The 20,094-nt window shown below is 45.2% G+C and overlaps 1 protein-coding gene across 1 annotated transcript in view; it reads left to right on the top strand.

The window, feature by feature from the left end:
• CNTN4 (contactin 4) overlaps positions 1 to 20,094 on the top strand; it is a 235,360-nt gene that overhangs the window by 205,109 nt on the left and 10,157 nt on the right. The window contains 2 exon segments of the mRNA XM_027906109.1: positions 747 to 874; positions 17,773 to 17,952. Coding sequence (XP_027761910.1) covers positions 747 to 874; positions 17,773 to 17,952 — 308 coding nt within the window.

Genomic DNA, 20,094 nt, shown 5'->3' with positions numbered 1-20,094 from the left:
GTTTTCTGTGTCTACTCACTCAGAGCAGGAAAAAAAAATGGAACAAGAGACAAAGCTCCTTGTGAGAACAGGGGGAGCCTGAGGTGCAAGAGGAGGAGGGGCAGGGGATCACTCCAGGATTAACATTCCATCCTCACCTGCCTCCTGCCCTCAAGGAACGTGTCCCACTGCAGGTAACACTGTTCAGATGGGAAACAGGTGGGTTGGGAGAGGACTGGAATGAAACAGGATCATTTCTTTTCAACCTGCAAGCGCCACTGAAGAGGAGACCTGTGGGCTGAGTTTTGCCCAGGCAGAGAGGTGGAGAGCAAGTTTGGCATCATGGTCCTCTTGCTGAAAAGCCATCAGCCTTCTGGAATAAAATCAGCACTGAGGCACCACCCGCTTCAGGGCAGCTGCTCGGCAGCAGCGCTCGCGTCGGGAGTGGCGAGCGCCGAGGTTTCCCCGAGCGCCTCATGTCACAGGGGTTGTCATGGTGAGGGCTGAATAGCGAAGTACAGGCGTGTGGAAAAGCTACACGAGCTGCTGATGTGTAAATTAGAGTTGCCCCGGAGTAAAGACACAGAAAACTCGTGTAAATGGCGCGTTTGGTACTTACGAAGCGCGTCCCGAGAGATCTCCCTCCCCCTGCGAGGGGCAGCGCGGCGTCTGCTGCTCCGACCTTCCATCAGTAATGCACGCTCGAAAGAGCTTGATGGTGACTTAAAAAAAAACCCTTAAAATCTGTGTGTCTGCTGTCTTTGCAGAATCACCATTCTGGACGACGGGAGCCTCCGGATCGTCAACGTCACCAAATCGGACGCGGGAAGTTACACCTGCGTGGCCACAAACCACTTCGGGACAGCGAGCAGCACAGGCAGCCTGGTGGTGAAAGGTAACTGCAGCCTCTGCTGTCCACAGTCGGTGCACAAGGTCCAGCTGACTTCCATTATTCCTCACCCAGGGCTGCGTTTCTGCATTTCAGGAATTCCGAGTGTTTATTCATTGGCATTCACCTTCTGGCAAATATGATTTTCAAAAGTAAAAGCTCCAACATCTGACAAAGGCATTTAAAGGGATGGTTTGATAAACAGTGAGAGACACTGACAAATGTCTCGAATTAATTTTTGGCCTGCTTACGAGTAGTCCAATGTCTGATGAATTATTACAGGCAATGAACATATAGGTTATTACACTTACAATCACTCTCCATCTCCTTCTTATTTGGGGAAAAACCTATATTGGATAACAGATCAGGAAAGATTGATTACAAAGCCATAAATCAATCACAAAGCTCTGGTGCTGTCAGTTTTAATTCTCCCATGTATTGGCATTGATGGATCATATTCAGTTAGAGGTTCTCCTTGTCAATTATTTGGATGGTGTATAGGGAATAGTTAAAAATACTTCAATGCAAGTTTTAACCTATGTTTTTTATACTTGGATTACATCCAGAGGTCCCTTCCAACCCCAGCCAATCTGGGATTCTGGGAAGCCTGTAGGGGAATGTGTGGCCCCAACAGTTCTGTGGTTTGGGGTTGATTTGAGTACCTTGTAGGGCATTTGCCTCTACCCATGTTGGTCCCTGCAAACAGAGACAAGTGAAGACCAACATTAGGACTCTGTCTGAGCTGACTCTGCCTTTTCTGAATCTGTGTTTTCCTAAGGAGGCACCTGCAGCAAAGAGCTGGGAAAGTGCTGCTGAAGGAACAAGAACATACACCAGACCTGGTCTACTGGCAAAAGGGTCATGGAACCACAGAATCCCAGAATGGTTTGGGTTGGCAGGGACCACCATAAAAAAAAAGCCAGTTGTTGAAAACAGCAGTGATTCCTTCCTGTCAGAGTCAAGGTTCTGTAGTTCAGGGCTTGTCCCTTCTCGTTGCCCGTGACTCCAGCACAGGACTCGGCAGCTGCGGTACCTGAGCTTTGGCTTCACGTGGTTTACAAATCACTTCCCTTGCCGGAGAGGTTATAAAGGATTAGCAAGTGCTTTTTTCTCCCTCAGGGCTCCCTTTTAAGTCCATCCCATTAGCATTAATGGGAGGGACATGTGTGCACGGAGCAGAGAATGAACTCACAAGCCCAGGATGTGGATTTTAACAGCAAACTGAGCAGTGCAATTTCCTAGTGGAGCCCATAAAAAGTGGGAAGGAGCAGAAACTATTCTGAACTCCAAATGAACTGTGTCAAATACTGCATTATGGACTGTAATGCTTGGGTTTCTCTGCCCTAAGTAAAACACGTGTGAGCTCGGACAGAAATGACTGAATTAGCTAACTCAGTTTTGTGGTGGACAAAAAGACTAATCTATCAGCTGATGTGCTTTCTGACCTTAAGATATGCTCACATTCGTTTCTAACTTCTCTAATGTCATTGAGTAAAAATCTGTGAAGGTCAAAAGACATTTTTTTCTGTGACCTTCCTGTGTTCTTCCATTAATATTGCAGGTTATCCTTATTTTCTTTTAATTTTCTTCCTTGGGGAGAAAGTGTAGGCACGGATGGGAGGAGTAGGGGAATATCTTGCACCACAACCAAGGAGCTCAAAATAACTCTCTGGCAAACAACCAGAGAGGGAGGAATAAATATTCATATTATGCATGAGTAGACAGTTTGAAAAATACCAAATTCTGACAGGTGCCCATAGGGCTGGGTATTAACATTCTGTTGTCAGAAGTGGTGAACCCTGGTGGGTTTCTGAACCAGTGCAGTTGTGGTTTGGGTTTGTTTCTGGACTGGTGTTGAATGAGAACCTCTTGGCCTCCAAGACCTGAAATTTTGGAAACTTGCAGGTGCAGTTTGACCTTTAAGTTAAAAAGCAGGACTTGAGGTCGTAAGGCTGGAGGAGAATCCCAGACAGTGCTCAGAGCTCTGTAAAACATGGTGTGTGTTCCCATGTATTGTATAAATATTAATTTTCCATCTTGTTTCCTCTTTTTTTTTTTTCCTCTACTTGAGGCTAAATGTTCAATTCTTCCAACACACAGAAAGATTAGAGGCTTTCTAAGTACCGGGGGATTAAATGACAAATAGTGTAAACAGGCATAGACTGCACAACATGAGTTTATTTGTACTTAATGCAGTGATAGAAATTGGCTGATGCAGCAGCAGGCTGAAATAGGAGACTAATTTCAAGACATTGCAATAAAAGCTCTGGGTGTAGGAAGTGCCAGGAGAGGCTCCTGGTGTTAAAACCCCAGCTGCAGCAAGGAGGAAGACCCACATGAAGTGTGGGGTGGGAGAGGCACCCAAACAAGCTGATGAGAGGAGTGGAGATGATAGAAGTGCATCACCAGGATGAGAAAGTCTCTTTTGCCAGTAGACACGTTCTGATGCGAGGCCAGCTTTGGTGTGGGGATGTTGGTGGTGAATGGATCACACAGACACGTGTGGCTGCTTCTCGAGCACCTGCTGCCCCTTTGGCTGTGGGCTGTGCTGTACATCCATCTAGATATCAAAATACATACATTTATATAATTTCCTGTGTAAATCTATCCCTGAATGCTTGGTAGAGCTGGTACATACCCGTTCTCTTGGGCAAGTGCAGCAATTCCTGTCACGTCGTTGCATTCCCTGACAAGGGCAGGTTCCAATAACTTTATTTGCCTGTTTAATTACGATGCACCTTTAACATTTTCCTGCTGCTGCTGGCTCTGTCAGGGGAGGGCTCATGGCAGTAAAAGCAAGAGACCTTTTGTTGGCTGGAATCTGTATCACTTTAGCAGTAAAAGAATACAAAGATAATGTCAGTGGGTTATTTTTTCCTCATGCTTGAATAGACTGATAGTCTTGATTTTGTCCAGCACAGTGATTCAAATTATTTTCTATAAAATAGCAGATTTTTCATTCCAAGCCTATTCCTCTGGGTGAACGTTGAAGTGCTGCACTGCACTGAAAATTGATTAAATACTCTAAATTCTGGCCTATTATCGAGGAACATTTCAGAGACTTCACGTGTTGCTGCCTTTAAACCTGCAGTTCTTGCTGAGTTCAGGACACAGCATTTTTCCTCTGCAGCAACAGTGTTGGTGAGATGTGATTATCACCCTGCCCCATCTTCCCATCTGTGGTTGGTTGTCTCTGTTTCAGCATCACTTGATCAACATTGAGCTGCATTCTTCAGAAACGGGGTTGTGCTTCCTCACATCCACAGGTTTTGTTCTAGGGTTTGGGTTTTTTTTAATCAGTGAATGCCAGTGAATTCTACCAGTTGTCCTCAACTTTGTCATGGCTTCTGAGTAACCAGGAGATCAATTCCTTGAGGTGAGACTTTAACTTCTTTCCCCAAGAGGAAGAGGATCCACACATAAAGGTTTTTGGGTTTCCTCTGCCCCTGCCCAGGCAGTTGGGACTGCAGGGAGGTCTCCCCTGGGTTTTTTTTAATCAGTGAATGCCAGTGAATTCTACCAGTTGTCCTCAACTTTGTCATGGCTTCTGAGTAACCAGGAGATCAGTTCCTTGAGGTGAGACTTTAACTTCTTTCCCCAAGAGGAAGAGGATCCACACATAAAGGTTTTTGGGTTTCCTCTGCCCCTGCCCAGGCAGTTGGGACTGCAGGGAGGTCTCCCCTCAGTCTCCTCTTCTCCAGCTGAACATACCAAGTGCCCTCAGTGTCCTCACAGGGCTCCAAATCAAGGCCCTTCCCCATCCTTGTTGCCCTCCTTGAGGAGGAGGGTGGTGAGAGTCGCAGGGACCAGCCATGACCCCTTTGAGGACACATCATGACACAGGTTTGGGGTCAAACGCTTTTGAACTCAGAGCTTAACTCACCTCACAGCGGCTGTGAATGAGCAGCACGGCAAGAGCTGCTGGTTCCTCATCGGGGCAGAGAAAAAAAAAATTAGGTCAGCTGCTAAAGACAAACCCAGTAAATGGCAAAGAGTCATGGAAATGAAATAAACCCCCAATAATAAAATCAAATAGCAGCATTTTGCTCTTAGGGCTGAATGAAGTCAGTTAGGGTTGGGTTGTTTTTGTGTTTTTTTTTTTTTTTCATATAAACACTTAGTGATCATAACAAATAAAACTTGTAAACATAACACAAGCGTTCAGCTTCATTAAATTTGCAGCAGACAATTAATTTTTTTTTCCAGGCAATTCAAAGGTTCTTCTGTAGTACTGACTTAGTTTAATTGAACATATTACCACAAGCAGACAATAAGAAATATATTGAAGATATCCATCTGGCTCGCACTGCAAACCCTGTGCATTTCCTTTTCTGAGCCTGTCACAGCCCTTACTAATTGCCTCATTTTGGCTCTTTTACAATCAGTGTGATTTAGCCATTAACATGATAGAAGTCATCTTGGTGAAGAGCTCGATATTAAAAAGCATAGATCTCCTGCCTTCCTGACTTGCCAGTTTTGGACTAATCTCTGGCATTATTAGAGCGATATGTTTAAAAGCAGAAATACAAATATATTGACTCCTGCAGAGCAGCTCCTGCAGGTACTTTGTCTGGTTCTGATGTAGAGAGTGCCAGTTGGAGTGAAAGATTTGCTCTGGATCCTGGAAAAAGCAGCAGATTCCTCCCCCCACTTCCCTCCCACCACCTTCTCCTTTCTCCTCTGTGTCCTTCCAACCCCCAGCCAACCTTCAGACACATTAAGGGTCTAAGTCAGTACTAGAGCAAGGAGCTGATGCTTATAGATGTCTCTTATTCAGCACATAATGTGGAAAAAATACATTTTTTTAGATGAATTTCAATTTTATCTGTATAACCTGTAGAGGGGAAGAAAAATCCTATTTTTGTTCTGTACTTTTATCTTAAACCCACAAATTCTTGCAGGGGGTGAAGCATTATTGCAGTCTCTTCTGCCAGGAAAAATTAAAGGTTGGGATAATTCCTTTAAAAGCTCGGCACTTTCGGCTTAGGAATTTTCTTGACCTCTGCCCAAAAAAATGAAAAGGTGCAGGAGTTCTCCATCATCAGTAAAAGATTGGGTTGTTTAGCTCATCACTGAAGATCAGATCCATACATCAGCTGAGAGAGGAGTGACCTGTAGGTTAAAACAGGCTCTTAATGAGACGAAAGCAGGTTAATTAACACTTTTCATCAACTTGCTCCGATTTATTTTCGCGTGATCCATTCCAGAAAGGTTAAAATATTTTTCACATTTGAAGGCAAATGTGAAAACCCAACGCAGTTAAAACCGAGCCACAGATTTACATCAGAGTGAAGGTAGTGCATTCGATGATAAGTGAGTGTGTTTATGTGATGGTACATAAAGTGTAAGTAACAAACTGTGCAGGGCCAGGAGTTGTTCTCAGTCCTTGTGGGTCCCTTCCAGCTCAGGATATTCAGTTTGGTGACGTCTCCCATGCCCAGCTCTGGCAGTTGATGATGCTGCTGGTTCCACACACATTCTGTTTAGGATAAATGGATCCACCTGGGCTCGGGAATGAGGGGTCACATCCTGGTTCCTGCAGCTTTGTAGGTCTCAGGAGAGTTACACAAATTTCAGGCACTGCAAGATCTGTCTCCTTGAGCTTTTGGTTTCACGGAGCTCTTTTGGTTCCTCGAAAATGAGACATGACAGTTGCACTTGACATTTTAGGTTGTGCTTCACATCAGATGGAATGCAATGCTGGAGAAGATCCTGCACTGTAAGTCTGCTGACATCAGGAGTTAAGTCTGCTGAGGTTGTGGGTTTGGTCCTCATCTTCACAGCTTTCTGTCCTTTCTCAAAGCACGCAGTGGGATGAACTTCCAGACACGAGTTTCGTGGGAATTCCACAGCTATTGGGTAAATTAGGGCCATGCTCTAAGAGAAGACAGTGCAACAGAGAAAACTGAGGTGGTTGTAGCTCGTGGGGCTGCTGTGGAAGGTGGGAGAAGATCTCCCCAGAGCCACTTCTCTCCATTCCAAATTCAGCCTGACTGGGCAGGGATGATGATGATGATGATGATGATCTAAACATGACTGCACTGGGGAAGTGACTGCTGATCTCTGTGTCAGGTAAGGACGAGGAAAGCAGTGTGGGAGAGCAGAGAGGGAAAGTGAATTTTCTATCCTTGAAAGCAGTGCCTGGGAACAGAGTGGCCTGAGGGCTGTGCCTGTAACATCAAAGACACCGAGGAAGTGTTTAGAGAGCACATTTTGTGTCGTAGGAGGAGGCAGTGTGAGAGTGTCGAAGACAAGAATCTGGGACAGCACTTGGGGAAATACCAGGCCTTTGGTGTGTTTGCTCAGAGGCATTTTTGGAAGCAGCTCAGTGGAGCCAAACATCTGAGGGGGTTGAGCTGTTGTGGTTTTTCCTCCCCGAGCCTGGCTGGAGTACAAACAGGTTATTCCAGATAGCAGTGGCCGGGTGGCACAGGAATACAGACCAGGAGGGATGGGTTTGACACATCAGGGGGGATCTGCAGCGCTGCTGAACAATGGTGAGCTGCTGGTGCAATATCAGCGACTCCTGTGACCTTGTTTGCCCTTCTTTTAAAGCAATTTAAGCAAGATTGTGAGCAATCCCAACAAAGTTAATATGGAACTACAGGCTCTTGTCTTCATCCCAAAATCCTGATGGCAGAGAGAAAGTAACTGGAATAGGTTCAGTCCTAGGTGTCCTGTATCACTGTACCCCAGCCAGTCATTTGGGAATAGGACAGGAATACAAATATTCATGGCTCAAAAGCAGGTTGACTTTGAAATATGAGGAATTTTGTCACTAAATTGACTTGCCATGGCTTGGGTTGGTTTCCTCTGTCTTTGTCTATCACACACACACACTTGGAATATGATTTTTGCTTTCATTGTGTTTGAAGTTCTTTAGTGGATCATGAAGAGCTAGTGATGCAATTTGCAGGTTTTAGTACTGTTTTCTTCCAGCCTCACTGTGAATGTATCTGTTTCTTCAGGAAGTCGGCAGCGAAAATTTTAGTTCCCTTCGTGTTTTAAGTGCACAGTATGACGTCTCTGTAAAGGACTGGTAAATAAACTGTGTGGTGCAGTTGACAGTGAACATCATTCCTGCAGCAGAGAGCTGGGAGTGGGAGTGTCTGGGAGGAATGTTGAGGAGTGTGTGCTCAGGGCCAAGCTCGGCCGTCACTGGAAGCAGGCGGAGAGGAGGGATGGAGCTGACACTCTGCTCCTCCACTGCTCTGGGTGTGTGTCTGGGCCTTGATTCTGGGTTCGAAATTATTTACCCACGAAAAACCTGTGTCTAATTTGAGGTAAAATGCCATGGAACAGGAGAAATGTCAGGGACGCTTTTTAATGATGCTCTGAGTTGAAGATTTATTCAGTGGAGTGGGAGCTGCGGATTTTGAGCAAGTTCTAATGAGGGGATGGTCTTGCAAGTTGTTGTTTTCGTTTCAGCTGTGATCCTGCCTCCATCCTGCCCCTTCCATAACATCATAACCAGGGCTCAACCAGCCAGGCAGCAGAGCAGTGACACGGCCCTCGGAAGGAGGGTTTGTCTCCTCTCTGTGTCACTAATTAATTGGAACCAGTCACTTCCTAGCAAAGGAGCACAGGGCATTGAGAGCCCAGCTCACCTTCCCCAGGATACAAATTAGACCTTTGCAGCCCAGGAAGTTTTTGTTTCAGTGTTTGTTTTGCTGGTTCTGGTCTTCCTGTCACTTGATTTGTTCGGTAATAGGTGTTTGGGCGTCGGACGTGCTCGTGGCAGTGTGCGAATCCCAACGGGGATTCGAGAAAAAGTTCATCTTAAATAAAAATATCTGCTGTGCACAGCGGTGTAGGAAGACAAAACAGTTTATAATGAAGGTCTGATCCATTTTATAGGCTGGGCAAATAAGGCAGCAGTGACTTTTAATGACTTGCTCAAGGTCAGAGAGAAAGTGAGGAGGAGAGTTTGTTTTATTCCCAATTATTCTGTGCCTATGCTGGAACAACCTTCCTCTTTGCTCTGCACTCTTCCTCCTCTTTTGCTTATCTAATTGTCTTTTCATGGGAATTCTGTTAAGCTTAATAGTTCACATTTGGTTGTGATTCAAAGTCTGAATGTTCAAACTGGTGTTTAAGGGGCTTGGCTCTCCTGCTGTGCTCTCCTAGCAGGAGCCACAGGCAGCCTGGATGCAATTCCTCTGGGAATACTGATTAAAAGTGCTAAAATCACTGCCTCACTCTTTGCTTTCCATGCCTCTCTGTTGCCTGACTCAGTTCTTTGGATAATTGTAAAATCCTGAGGTTTGCAGCTGGGTTGGTGTATGTGTTGTTGTGCTCCTTCATTTGACTTCAGTTTACAGGTATTTTTTGATAAGGTATATTTTCCACAAGCTGCAATGTAACAGTAAAACAAAACAGTTAAAAAGTAGTAAAAACTTGTCCTGTTTTCAGAGGTATCAGTAGGTGCTGCCCTCCACTTCCCTTTCCAGGTGCAAGTGGCACGTGGGAAGATGAATGTGTCCTTTGCTGCTTGATAAATGACCTGTCCCCCACGCCTGGCTTATCCCAGGGCATTGATGACACATGCAAGCCTTGATCCATGTGATATTAAGGCTGGTTAAGCTATGGATCATTCACTGGGAAGGTGGAAAGTCCAGCTAGGGATTTTCAGGTTATTCCATGAGTTTGACAGCTAAAGAGGCATCTGCTCCTAATGACTCTCAATTTGGGATTTCTTCTTGCATGTCAGCTGATCCTGACATCTTGGTCCTGGTGGGCAGGGTGTGGAAAGCAGACATGCAATTCATGTAGGAAAGACCTAAAATACAGATTTGTGCCTTAAAGATGTACCAGTCACTCCGTGATTTTGCAGTTTGAGTGCCTGGGTATCAGATTGTTGCTGCTCTGATGCTTTCTGAAATCTTTTGATTCGTGGTCATTGCTGTTCAAAACCTGAAAAAGTCCCATAAATGAACCATCTCAGCAGGCTGAACTTTTCCGGGGGGGGCAAAATGTTGTTGGGCACCGTGTCCATGGGCACTGGCACAACGAGCCGTGGTTTGTGGGCCAAGGAGAACAGGGATTGATCCCTGAGCCACTTGCAATTTATCAAAGATTAGGTATGATTTCTGCTGTATCTGATTAACCTTCTCTGGAAGATGGCCATCATTTCTGCAGTGACAGTGGATGATTCCATACTTGAAAAGACGGATATCAGCTGGTTGCAATCAATAGCCCACAAAAGGTGACGCTGTGAATTCTCTGGGTTATCTGTAAAACGTGTCACAAACGTCGAGTCGTTTGTCAAACAGAGCCATTTCATCCGAGGCACCTCTGAAGTGACTTTTATTTTAGCCTGAAATGCCAGGAGCTGGGGAAGGGAAGTTTGGGGCTCGTGGTGTAATCAGGAGCCGTTGGGTGCTGCTGCAAAGAGCAAGCACGAACTTCTACGAGTGACAGATTTGATTGTCATTTCCAGACCCCATTACATATGATTTTTCTTTGTGACAATTGCATGGAGAGAGCTTGATTTGATCAGATTGCATTGCACTGGGGAAAATGGAGGTTAAAGTGGACTATTGTGCCCTCTCGTCAGATAAGTAACACTCTCTGCACTCTCGGTGGAGTGGATATATTTTCATATATTTTGTCTTTGGATTTGCTCTAATGGCACATCCCTCCCCAGTACCCTTCCCTGCAATTTCTTTCTTAATGTGTTTTCAGATTTAAATTAACCTTCATTTATTATTCAGCCACACCGAGAATGCAGATTTGAGTGTGCAGAAATGCAATCCCCTGATTGACTGCCCGGTCCCTGCCTGGGCAGTGGGAGGCATTAATTCCTGGGAGGGAGATTCTTACATCAAGTTTAGACAGTTTGCAATCCACGAGCATGATTTTTTTTTTTTCAATATCAGTGTAAGAAATATGTTAATAACTTGTGCCTCAGCTGCACTTCGGCTCTGAACGAAGCTGAGAAGGAAACTTGTTGAAAAATGGAACCTGCAGCAGCTGGGTGGATGGAACCCTTAGGAGGGCAGTCCCAGGGAATAACAACATCCAAACTCCCCTCCTCTTTCCCACCCTGACAGAAAGCCCCTCAGGGAAAGGGGCTCAGGCACCCAGCTGAAAATAATTGCAGTGATTCTGATAGAGCGAGATTTAAGCCAAAAGTAAACAGCGAGATAAAGATCCTCCTTCAGGAGAGCAATTTTAGCATGTCCTAAACACCCAGCTCAGCTGGGTGTGTTGCTGAATTGGAGTCTCTGCTCTTCCTGGAGAGGTCAGATTTCCATCCTTCCTTCCCTTAATCCCTGTTAAATAAAAAATAAAGGCTGTGTCTCACTGCCTTTATGGCTGCAGATTGGTGCTGCCTGATTACATGGCAAGATCTGGAGCACTAATCACACACGTGGCTAAAATCAGAGCTAAGTGACTTCAGTCCCAGGCCTAAAGTCCCTTTTCTGAACTGATAGTGTCCTTTTAATAGGATTATATTTTATTGGGCTGAACCACCGTTGTACACAGCACAGGGTGCTGTAAATGCCGTGGAATTCCCTGGTAAGAACTGAGCTTATAAATCAGTTGCTTGTCTGGTACAAGTGTAACAGCTGATTATGTGGAAAAGAGGAGAGAGATTGGCATAAAAGCTGTGTCCTCTTCCTGAAATTCTCTATGTGACTCATCACAGTTCACATCTGTGATATTTTCAAGTCCAAATATTGTAAATATTTCCCTTTCCCCCCTTTCATTTTGGTCTTGATTGTGCCCCATAAGGTACTCAGTCTGTTAAGATAGCTGGAGTTTGCCCTGCTCTCGTATTATTATTATTATTATTATTATTATTATTATTATTATTATTATTATTATTATTATTATTGTGTTATTCATTGTTTTTTAATCTCTTCAGTTTAGGGGTGCACTTTCCTCTTTTCTGCAGATCTCTCGGTGTCTGGTGGTGCCCAGAGCACTCAGAGCTCCCAGAAGTTTCACTAGTCAAGCCTCAGATGCTTTTGACTTTCTGGTCTTGGCTAAATGTTTCATTCACAAACAGAGAACGAAATATTAGAGCACATTTGAGTGTTTTCATGTACTGGAGACTTGGATTCTTTGGTTGCTCATAGAAACCAGCTGACTCTACCTGCAAGATTGATTTTTATTATCTCCAGACACGATTTGCCTTGGAATCAATACAATAATGTAAAATGTCATTGCAAACAGAGGACATTGATCTGCAATGCATTTATTAAGTCCCGCTGATAAAAGGCGAAATGGAAATGGTAAACATGCTGGTATTCCAAAAAAAAAAAAAAAAAAAAAAAAGGAGGAAAAGTGAGTCCCAAGTGCTTGAGTTAATCTACAGGAAAAACACAGTTTCAAAGCTTGCACAGGAAGCAAGATTTATCTTTGATACAGGTAAGGTAAACCTTCATTAGTGCAAGTTTGCACTGTTACCCCTGGCTTGTGGCACAGTGAGAGCAGTGATTGATCCTTGCAATTTATCCAGGATAAAGGTTTACTTCCCAAACCTTGTACAGGAAATGGCTTATGCAGATCAGGAAAAAAATGTGTCTGTATCTTTAACACTCATTTGAGAGAAATAGGTAATTAGATAGTTAATCAAGCTAGAAACTGCTGCTTATCTGCCCGGATCCACATAAGGAATATCAGCAGAGTGATGGAAGCAGAGCCCCAGGAAAAGCAGCACCGTTTTCCCTGGAATTGGCTGCAGCCTGTGCTTGGCATCGCCTGCCTTTGTCTCAGTGCCTTGTTTGAAGCATCTGGTAATTGAACATAAACTCCTGCACTTGAGCACTGATGCTTGAACCTGGAATTACCTTGTCAGCCACCCTGGCTTTCATTAAACACCCAGCAGATGCCCTGGCGTGCTCCGAGCACGGATCGTGCTGCAGAGTCAGAGCCTGCTGGGCTGGAATGGCTTTGGCTCTGGGAGCTCCCCTGGGCCAGCCTGGAATAAATGACCTCCCTCTCCATCCCTGAGGAGCCACTCTGGCCAGGACACATCCAAGCTACTCATATCCTCAACAACTCCGAGGATAATAGGTGGGATATGAATATTTCTTATGTACTTGAAGGAAATATCCATCAGCAAAAACAAACACTGCTGGGGTGTGGGGTTTTTTCCATTTAAAAAAGCTCCAGACTGTTTTTTTTCTGCCCATAACCAAAGCCAGGAGTATTTACAACAGATTTTTCCTACTTAGGCAAAAGAGTAAAAGGGAGAGATACCCCAATATAGGTCAGAGGTTGGACTTGATGATCTTGGAGGTCTTTTCCAACCTTAATGAATCCCTGGTTCTATAGGATCTTTTTTACAAAATTCCCATTAGCTTGCATTAACCAAATTTAGCAGCACGGAAGCACAAACTTGACTGAAGTGAAGGCAATGCTGGAAGAAGAGAGTCTGGAATCTTTCAAGGTCTCAGAAGATTTCCCTTGGAAGTAGAACAGACTGAAGGAAACATTTATTTGGGGGCGGGGGGGGAGGGGAGAAGTTCTGATTTCTTCAGGGTTTTTATGCTGGATAAATATGTCAAAACCTGAGTATTCCCTTCTCTTCCTTCTCCTCTGACCTGCTCTGTGCTGGGATGGATGTCTAAATAATCATTTAGGTATTAGCTGCACAGAGTTCAGCAAGCAGCTTTGGAAATGCTTACATTATCTCCTTTTTTTTTTTTCTTTTAATCTGTCTGTGAATGTTCAGTTCCACTGATTTGAGGCCAACAAGAGGAGCTGTATCTCCTGAGCATGTTACAGCTCAGCCTTTTATTACAGGAAAATGCTCTGTATTCCTCCAGCAGCCAGGGCTGGCAAAGCACATCTCATTGTTTACTGAGGACTTTGATATCCTTCACTGAAAGGCACTGTGGTTCTTGCCATCGCTGAATCCATGCCCTGTGGAGCAGAGCCAGGTTGGAGAGGGGCACGTTTGGAAATGGGATCCAAGCGGCCACTTACCAGAAGTTCTGGAAAATACCCTCTGGTCAGTGGAAATCTTGCTGATGGGCACAATATCTGTGGCATGGCTTCTTGCTGTCCCTGCTTCTCTTGCATCTGTGGTGCCCAGTGACAGGAGCTGGAGCTGTGCCAGGGCAGGCTCAGGGTGGATCTCAGGGCAAGGTTCTTCCCCCAGAGGGTGGTTGGCACTGAACAGGCTCCCCAGGGCAGTGGGCACAGCCCCAAGGCTGCCAGAGCTGCAGGAGGGTTTGGATGATCCTCTGGGGCACAGGGGGTGACTGCTGGGGATGGGGCTGTGCAGGGCTGAGGGTTGGACTGGATGATCCTTGCGAGTCCCTCCCAGCTCAGCATATCCTGGGACTCTGTGATCAAAGCTCTTTGCATGCTTTGAACTGACCTATATTTTTAAGGGGGGAAAAAAGCATTATCTGTGAGTGTCAGCCTCTGCTGTGCTTTCTGTCCCTCCTGTCGTGGCCCTGCAGACCGTGTCCCACTGTGTCACCTCCTGCAGGTCGATGTGACGCGGCACAGCCCGTGCAGGCGCAGCGAGGCAGAACCATTTACCCCAAACAGGAGATCCCTCCTGAGGGACTCCCGGTCAATAATAGCACATCCATGTGGGGTGGTTCCTTTGCAGATTGGATAATGGTGCCCCTCAGCCCGTGCCTGCAGTGCCTGCAGCTTGGAAATGCATCCCGAGAGGAGCCGGGAGACGCAGGCGGCACTGATGGCACCGACAGGCTGCTGTTGGCAGGGACAGGAGGGAAGCAATTACAGCCTTCCCACGGATGGGAAGTGCTGCTCAGCTCCCTTTCTTCTAGGCAAGCAAGAAAACTTTGTTAGAATCTCCTGTAGTATGAAGCAAATGCTTTTAATCAGTCAGGAACGCGCCGGGTTCTCTGCAAGGCGCTGCAGGAACGAAGCCAAGGGAGGAAACTCAGGAAAATCGGGATGTAAGGCAGGACAGAAATAGGCAAGACAAACTCAGATGACCTCAGTGCACCCCCCCCCAGGGAGGCTGGGGGGTGGCTGGACATCCAGAGCTGTCCTGGTGTGGCCATGAGGGTTTGCTCCAGCTGAGGACCAGCCCCGAGAGCGCTGAGGCTGCTCAGAGCCCGCAGTGACACAACACAGGAGGAGCCCCCGGTGCTGCCAGAGGGGGCTGGGGAGCAGGGGAAACCACGGAAAACTGCAGAGTGCCGTTTCTGTCACACGAAAAAAGCGTGCTCCTGAAAATGTTGGCGTGAAAGGAAGGCTGAGAGGGAGCTCTGCTGCTTCCCTGAGCCTTCAGTGACACCTACAGACAGTCACACACATCCCTGAGCCCTGCCTGGCTCCTGAGCCTCCCAGGGATGTGCAGGAAGGGGCTCCAGGTGCTCCAGCCGAGGTTTAGGTTGGATATTAGGAAAAATTCTGTAAGGAGGGGTTGTCCAGCCCTGGCACAGCTGCCCAGGGCAGTGGTGGAGTCCCCATCCCCATGTGTAGATGTGTCATTTGGGGACGTGGGTCAGTGGTGGCCTTGGCAGTGCTGGGGGAATGGTTGGATTTGGTGATCGTAGAGGGCTTTTCCAACCTAAACAATTCCATGATTCCATGAAACCTGTGGGCTGATTTTTGGAGGAGCCAGGCACTCAGAGTTCCTACATCTGCAGGAGCTGTGCTGAGCTGCTCTGGCCTTTAGCAAACACCCATTTCTTTACATTCTTTATATCTATATAGAATATAAATTCTATTATAACTCTATATTCTGTAATTCTCAATAAATATTTTAACTATATTTTAGAACATAAATATATTCTATAATTGTATAGAATTCCAGAATACAGAATATATGCCAGAGTTCTACTTGAGAATATATTCTGTATTCTACAATTCTATACAATTATATTCTGTATATTTATACTCTTCACTCTTTACATGTTTATAAAACAGATGAACTTCTGATGCTGGGAGGGATTTCAGGGAGTGATTCCATGCCTGAGCCCCACTGCTGGTGTGGGTATTCCTGTAGCATCCTGAGCTTGGGATGTTCCAGATCTTCTTGAGTTTCAGCTGTAGCAACACCAAGTGACTGGAAAATCCTGATACATCAGTCATCCAAAATAATGCCATAAATCTAAGCAATAATTAAACATTGTTTTAGTCATGTGCACTTATACTGCTTATGCCTAAGAAATTTTAAATGTATTAATCATGTAATTGTATCAATTAGTTAAACCTCATAATACCTCCTGTGGTTGTGTTAAGAGTTTCTCTGGTTAGAAGTGAACTCAAAATACAGATGAACTAAATTTGTCCAAGATCATACAGTCAAGTCCCCCAGGACTTGATCTGAAATCCATACAGAAAGAGATTAAATCTTTTTCACCACCTCCTGTACACTTCTGATATGGTCTTTGAAAATCTGGGAGCAGCTTTGCATCCCCTGGATTTCAGGGAGTAGTTCTGTCCAGTCCATATCTTTGTTGCTGTATCTTTATTATTCTAGCAGAGGCTTAAGCAGTTGGGCAATAGTCTCTGGAAGAAGTAGTTAAGATTTTGGTGTCATCTCCCAGAGACTGAATAATGCTGGTATTATTTTAGCCTGACAGTTGTGCAGAATAGATTTTTGGAATAAGCAAAAATATCTATCTCTATATGATTTTCAGACTTTTGGTCTCATTGTTAAGCAATATTTTGTCTCCTTTTCATTTCCTCCGAGGCCCTGTAGAAAAAAATGACTGCATTTTTGTCAACAGAAATGAAAGAGAAATGTTTAGCTTTGGAGGCCGAGGGAATTCACGGGCACAGCCGAGGAGCTGGAGTCTGCATAACGTGTCGTGGCTCATCTTTCTGTGCCACCATCTTGCTCCTGCTGCAGGACTCAAGTGAAAAATAGACCATTAAAGCAGTGGTAAAGGATCTGTGTGAACTCCAGCTGTGAATAAGGGATTAGTCCTGAAGCTGAGGTGGAGCTGCTGCCTGTATTTAACAGGCAGAACTTGCTACGTCACAGATCCCTGCAGGTCTGGGGGCTTCCCTTTGGAAGTGTCGTGTTCAGGGCAATGCCCTTTTTTCTGCTTCACCTCCCTAAAATAACTTCCTCCGTTCTAGCTCAACAGGGCAGTGACATCTTGTGTAAGACCACAGAGGACTTAAAATGTGAGTCTGACCTGCTGATGAGCTGCACATCAGACAGAGGAGTCACTGCACCCAGAGCCACCTCCCACCCCAAAACCCCTCTCTGACACCACTCCAGCACTTGGCTCGGTGGGGCAGGGTTTTGGTGTCCATGGTGTCCCAGCTCTCATTATTCACCTTTATTTTTCGTGGGGACTCTCCTGGCACGGAGGAAACAGCCTGGCTTTGAAATGTCAAACCCCAGAGACTGTGGCCAGTGCTCTACACCATCACCAAGTCTGCAGTAAAAATAAGGTACAACAGCAACCTCAGCCAATTCTTTCCCTTTCCAGGTGTGAGCAGATACCACCCATGTTTTTATCACCTTCTTCGTTCTAGTTTTTGGAGATTTTACACTGAGAGAGTTTTCTTGAGGCAACATTTAATATAGGAACAACAGAATAGCTTTCTGATAACCATGGTGAACAGTGTGTGACTGTGAAACAGCCCTTTGAAGTAAGAAGATTCAGAGAGAAGAGAATCTCTGACCTCTGAGCTCTCTCAAAAATTTTAACCAAGCCTTTCAGATCTGCTGCACACTTTTCCAGCCCTTTCTTTTCTCCTTCTTCATCAGGAATGGTGGCTGGAAGAGGATTCTGGAGGGTTTGTTAACAGTGTTTCAATCCAACAGCTGGAGAAAGGTATTGGAGGATGAAAGCAAAGATGGGATGGTTCACTTGCTGCATTAAGGACCTTCCTAAGTGATCACCAGCTGTGGGAGATTGCTTAGGATCTCTCCCAGCTCTACGTGTTCCTCAGGAGCACCAGATCAACGCTCTCTTCTCCCCTTCCTTTGTTGTTTGCAGATCCAACCCGGGTGATGGTGTCACCTTTCAGCATGGATGTCACGGTTGGAGAGAGCATCGTCCTGCCTTGCCAGGTCTCCCACGACCACTCCCTGGATATCATGTTCACCTGGTCATTTAATGGGCACCTGATAGACTTTGAAAAGGATGGGGATCACTTTGAACGAGTGGGAGGGGTAAGTATTAACTCTAACGCAGGTGACAACAGAAAAGGGCTACTGAGAGAAGGAATGGACTTGGCTAAGGGATTTAAAAGCCATGTGGCACTTGGGGACATGGTTTAGTGCTGGATTAATGATTGGACTCAATGCTCTTAAAGGGCTTTTCCACCCTAAATGATTCCATGATTCTGTGTTGTTTTCTGTGCACAGACTGAGATGAGCATTGCCAGTGCGTTAGGTCATTAGAGCTGGTGCAGAGTTGCTGTGATTTCCTTAATGACGTGACAAATCTGCTCAAATGAGCGATGGGATGGATGTCAGGAGACCTAAAAGAGGTTTTCTCACTGCAAAAAACTGACTCCTCCTTCGAGGAAGAAATCCATAATAGATTTTCTCTGACTGAAAGAGTAAAATAAACGTGAGCCATAACAATTGTAGAACTTTGTATTTATAGAGAAAATAGCAGGAAATCAGACAATATCCTCAAAAATGCTCAGGCAGGGTTTGTTGCCGTGTTTATCTGTCTCTGTGTCCTCCTCTTGTGACCACATGCTTAGAGTAACTCTTTTTTCCTCTGCACAAAATAACCTGCAGAGTGTTGCAAACATCCCCCACCCCTGGAGGTGACGTTTCTTCTCAGTCTTATCTCTGCAGGTTTCCTGGCAATGCCACGTTGGTATCTCTGGGTTGTTTGGTTGATTTTTTTCGTTTATGGGAAGCCCAGTCAGTACCCACTGGCATTGGAAACTTCTGCAATGCCCAGAGAATTGTTGATGTGAAGGTTGAAAAGTTCATGTTCATGGAAATCAGACAGTCGGGAGAAGGACAAGTGGGGAATGATGGTTGGATAGTCCATTAAACACAGCCCTGGCCAGGGCTGCTGCTCAGGACCATGGTCAGGTGGCAGAGGGGGGAAGAAAAGGTGGAAAGGTAGGAATTGCTGACCTTCTTTAGGAGAGGAGAGAATTTTCTTGGGACATTTGGCACTTTGTGCCTCTGCAGGAAGGTTTAGGATCAGAGCACCCTCAGCAGGGCAAGGGTGCCCTGCTGGCCCATCTCTGCTTGGCTTTCTCTGCTCTTACCTCACTTTCGAAGGGCAGGTTGTTAAATTAAATTAAAACCACTTTTCTGGTAGTTTTAGATTTCCTGAAGATGATGAGACATAAATTTTGGGAACTGGAGAAGGCCAGTGCTCAATGAGACCCCTCAGGATGCCGTCAGTTAGAGAGGGGCTTCACACAAAGAGGTAGCACATCTGTCAGACCTGCCCCAGCTTCTCATGCCAATTTTATGACTCAAAATAATTCCCAAATAATTTTTAGTAAGACAAGCAGTGATTTCACAGACCATGTCTGAAAGATGGGGAAAAAATGTGCTTTGTTTGTAACCCTAACATTTTCCTTTGCAGTACAGAAGTTCATCTCATTTACCCTGTTTAGTCAGGGCTTGGGTTATTTAAATTGTAATTTATCCTTCCTGATGATTTTTTTTTTCACTTTTATTGGGTGAAAGGAGATAGAAAAATGAGGAAAAAAAAAAGGCAAAATTTTTATCAAGGGTTTTTCCTGTGTCTCTAAAGAAGGCTCAACAGAGCTGTGGACTCTGCTGAATCTCAGGCAGAGTGACAGTCCATATTTACATTTTTCAGGGGTGAAATTTAATGCTGAAAGGAAAAGAAAATAAAATTTCCAAGCCTTAGAAGATGCCCTTACAGATTGATGCCCAGGGTGAACATCAGCAGTGTGTGGTGACTTGCACCTGCTTGGCCTGCAAAGCTGAAATTACAAACTTGATTAATATTTCTCAGTCAAAAAGCCACAATCAAGAGGTTACCCTGAGATTTCCAATGGATCCAATGCTTTGTGTCTTGGAGAAAAATTTAGAGAGTGTTTTTAGCTTCTGATACACAGAGAAACCTAATTAGTTCTATTCAATAGGTAATCAGACATGCACTTGGCATTTGGAAAACAAATTAATGCTGTTAGGTGATGCAAGATTTCCTGGGAGAGCTCTGTTCTGGTGATCTTTAGCACAAAAACACCGGGCAATCAGAATGCTGCCTGCAAGACAAAGCCAGGAGATTATTGCAGATGCCTTGGAATTCGGGCTGGGTTTCACTTGTGGAAGGAAGGGAGACACAACTTGGGCATGTGAACATCAG

The sequence above is a fragment of the Empidonax traillii genome, unplaced genomic scaffold (assembly GCF_003031625.1).
Source record: "Empidonax traillii isolate 1590-97213 ecotype Southwest subspecies unplaced genomic scaffold, ASM303162v1 scaffold1247:size388203, whole genome shotgun sequence".
Lineage (NCBI taxonomy): Eukaryota > Metazoa > Chordata > Aves > Passeriformes > Tyrannidae > Empidonax > Empidonax traillii.
This window is presented reverse-complemented; position numbering and strand designations above follow the sequence as displayed.